Source organism: Cebus imitator, unplaced genomic scaffold (assembly GCF_001604975.1).
Source record: "Cebus imitator isolate Cc_AM_T3 unplaced genomic scaffold, Cebus_imitator-1.0 Scaffold343, whole genome shotgun sequence".
Lineage (NCBI taxonomy): Eukaryota > Metazoa > Chordata > Mammalia > Primates > Cebidae > Cebus > Cebus imitator.
The window spans coordinates 657,786-660,244 of record NW_016107658.1 but is presented as its reverse complement, the minus strand read 5'-3'; the positions used below and the strand labels follow the sequence as shown (position 1 = coordinate 660,244).

The window sequence follows — 2,459 nt, the reverse complement described above, 5'->3', positions numbered from 1 at the left end:
TTTTGTAAAAATGGGGGTTTGCCACATTGCCCAGGCTGGTCTCGAACTCCTGGGCTTAAACATTCCTTCTGCCTTGGCCTCCCAAAGTGCTGAGATTACAGGCTTGAGCCACCACACCCAGCCCAAGTTTTAGGGATTTGGTGTGAAACCATTTAATTGGAAGTTGGGTGCAGACGATGGTAGTGAGGATAGCAATTTAGGTTGACGTTTATGTTGCCTACTTGGGAAGATGGATGGCACTCATTGAGAAAAGGAATATAGGAGGAGCAGGCTTGGAAGGAAAGATGTTTCAAAACTTAAGAGATGCCTATGGGACATCAAAGCGGTTATATCTAGTATGCAGTAAAATAAGGAGTCTAGAGCTCAGGAATGAGATTTGGGCTAGAGATACAGATTTAGGACCCCTCATGTTAAAAGTGGTGGTTTTAGCTGTTATATGGATGAGATTGTCCAGATAATTCATGTCATGAAATGAAGGTCTTAGGATAGAGTCCTGGTGCATGTTACTATGTAAGGCTTAGGTGACAAAGGAGAAAAGGGAATTCCCAGATCCTCACTCTGGTGGAAATATAAGCAACCTAGACATTAAGCCTCTAAGGATGGAGGTGCTCAGAGTAGGGATTTGGTCTATGACCTCCAATAAACTTCTGGCCCTGTTACATAATAACTTTGTATACATTTTATTGACTGTTCAAATTACTGCATGTACCCCAAGATAATAAATTTTATTTAAAAAAAATTCTATAACTCTTAACCTTCTTTCCAATTGATGAAGTTTTATAGGATTTGAGAAGCATTTGATAAAGATGGTAATGTATGCAAATACTGATCTTCTCATCCTTTTTCTGAGGAAGTCTGTCACCTAACCTAAGGCTTTTAATATATTGGTGACAAAAAATTAGTCTAAGAGTGAAGCAACTATAGCATAAAATAAACTGGTTGTTTAGAGCGTAATTTTATGACTGAAGAGTTCCATATAGGGATTTACTATTCACTTGTGTTACAGGAGGGGTTTTATTCTTGTGAAGCCTTCCTGTATAAGAGCCTTCCTCTCTGGGATGGCCTCTGTTGTCGGTCACAGTTCCTTCAGCTTGTGAGCTGGATTCCTTTTAGTAGCTTCTCTGGTATGTATCATGAAAATTTGGAGTCATTTAATTCAATGTGCTATGATTGAAAATATTTTGAATAACTTTTTTTTTAATTCCCAGAGGTGAAACCACTTCTTTTTGACCGTCTAGCACAGCTCTTCTTTACATCAACCATTTATTTTAAGGTAACAAAAATTTGCCTTGCTTAGATTCCATAGGATGTATTATTCTATTGCTAGTAGTACACAATTCCAAACTGATATTACGGCAATGGTTTTATAACAGGATTTTCTTGGACCTGGGCGTTGAGGTGCTGCATCACTTAACTCAATGTTAATGCATAGAATGTTCCTTTTTTAAGGCTATATTGCATATAGTTTTCCTGACCTGTTTCCACTTGTAGCAAATGACATAGTAAACAAACAAGTGGCAAATGCATACTAATAAAAACAAGCTGAGAAATAGTTTGATTGTTGTGGTTTATATTTTTGTAGATACATTTATTCATTTTACAAATATTTTTTGAGCACCTACTATATACCATCTTGACACTGGGAATACAGTCGTGATCAAAGCAAACAAAACTCCCCATGACATTAATATTTTATATTTATAATAATAGTTGTTTTCTGCTAATAAAATTGTTCCAATCTTATATATGTTACTATTATGGGGTGGTCTCCAAGAAGACCAATATGGCTTCCAGAAGTTCTACCTGAATGAGTTTGAGAGCCACCTTCTTTTTGTTTTGTTTTGTTTTGTTTTGTTTTGAGACAGAGTCTTGCTCTGTTGCCTGGCTGGAGTGCAGTGGTGCGATCTTGGCTCACTGCAGCCAACCTCCACCTCCCAGGTTCAAGCGATTCTCCTCATCTCAGCCTCCCTAGTAGCTGGGACTACATGCTCACCACCACACCCAGCTGTTTTGTATTTTTTTTCCATCTACCTCAAACTTCAAAGTTTTGCATTTTTAGTAGAGACAAGGTTTCACCATGTTGGCCAGGATGGTCTCAAACTCTTGACTTTGTGATCCTCCTGCCTCAGCCTCCCAAGGTGCTGGAATTATAGGCGTGAGCCACTGTGCCTGGATGAGAACCACTTTCTTATAGAATTCCTATCCTAAAAGAGGGACATTTAAGTAATGTTTCTTTTATAACTTTTTTTTTTTTAACCTTAAATCACTTACTGTTGACCACATTGACAGCAAACATGTTATTCTGGTTAGTGTTTGTCATAATTGAATGGCACTTGATTAATTTCTATCATATTAACTTGGATTTGAGGTCTGTTTATGTTAATTGTAATTTATATATCCTGACCAATATCATCATTCACGTGGCATCTGCACCAGTTCTCCCAGCTAATAAATTTTCA

General features: G+C 37.6%; 1 protein-coding gene across 1 annotated transcript in view; it reads left to right on the top strand.

Moving 5' to 3' along the window:
- Window positions 1–2,459, top strand: part of CENPI (centromere protein I) — a 74,394-nt gene that overhangs the window by 30,616 nt on the left and 41,319 nt on the right. Inside the window, 2 exon segments of the mRNA XM_037730423.1 lie at window positions 1,007–1,124; window positions 1,209–1,273. Coding sequence (XP_037586351.1) covers window positions 1,007–1,124; window positions 1,209–1,273 — 183 coding nt within the window.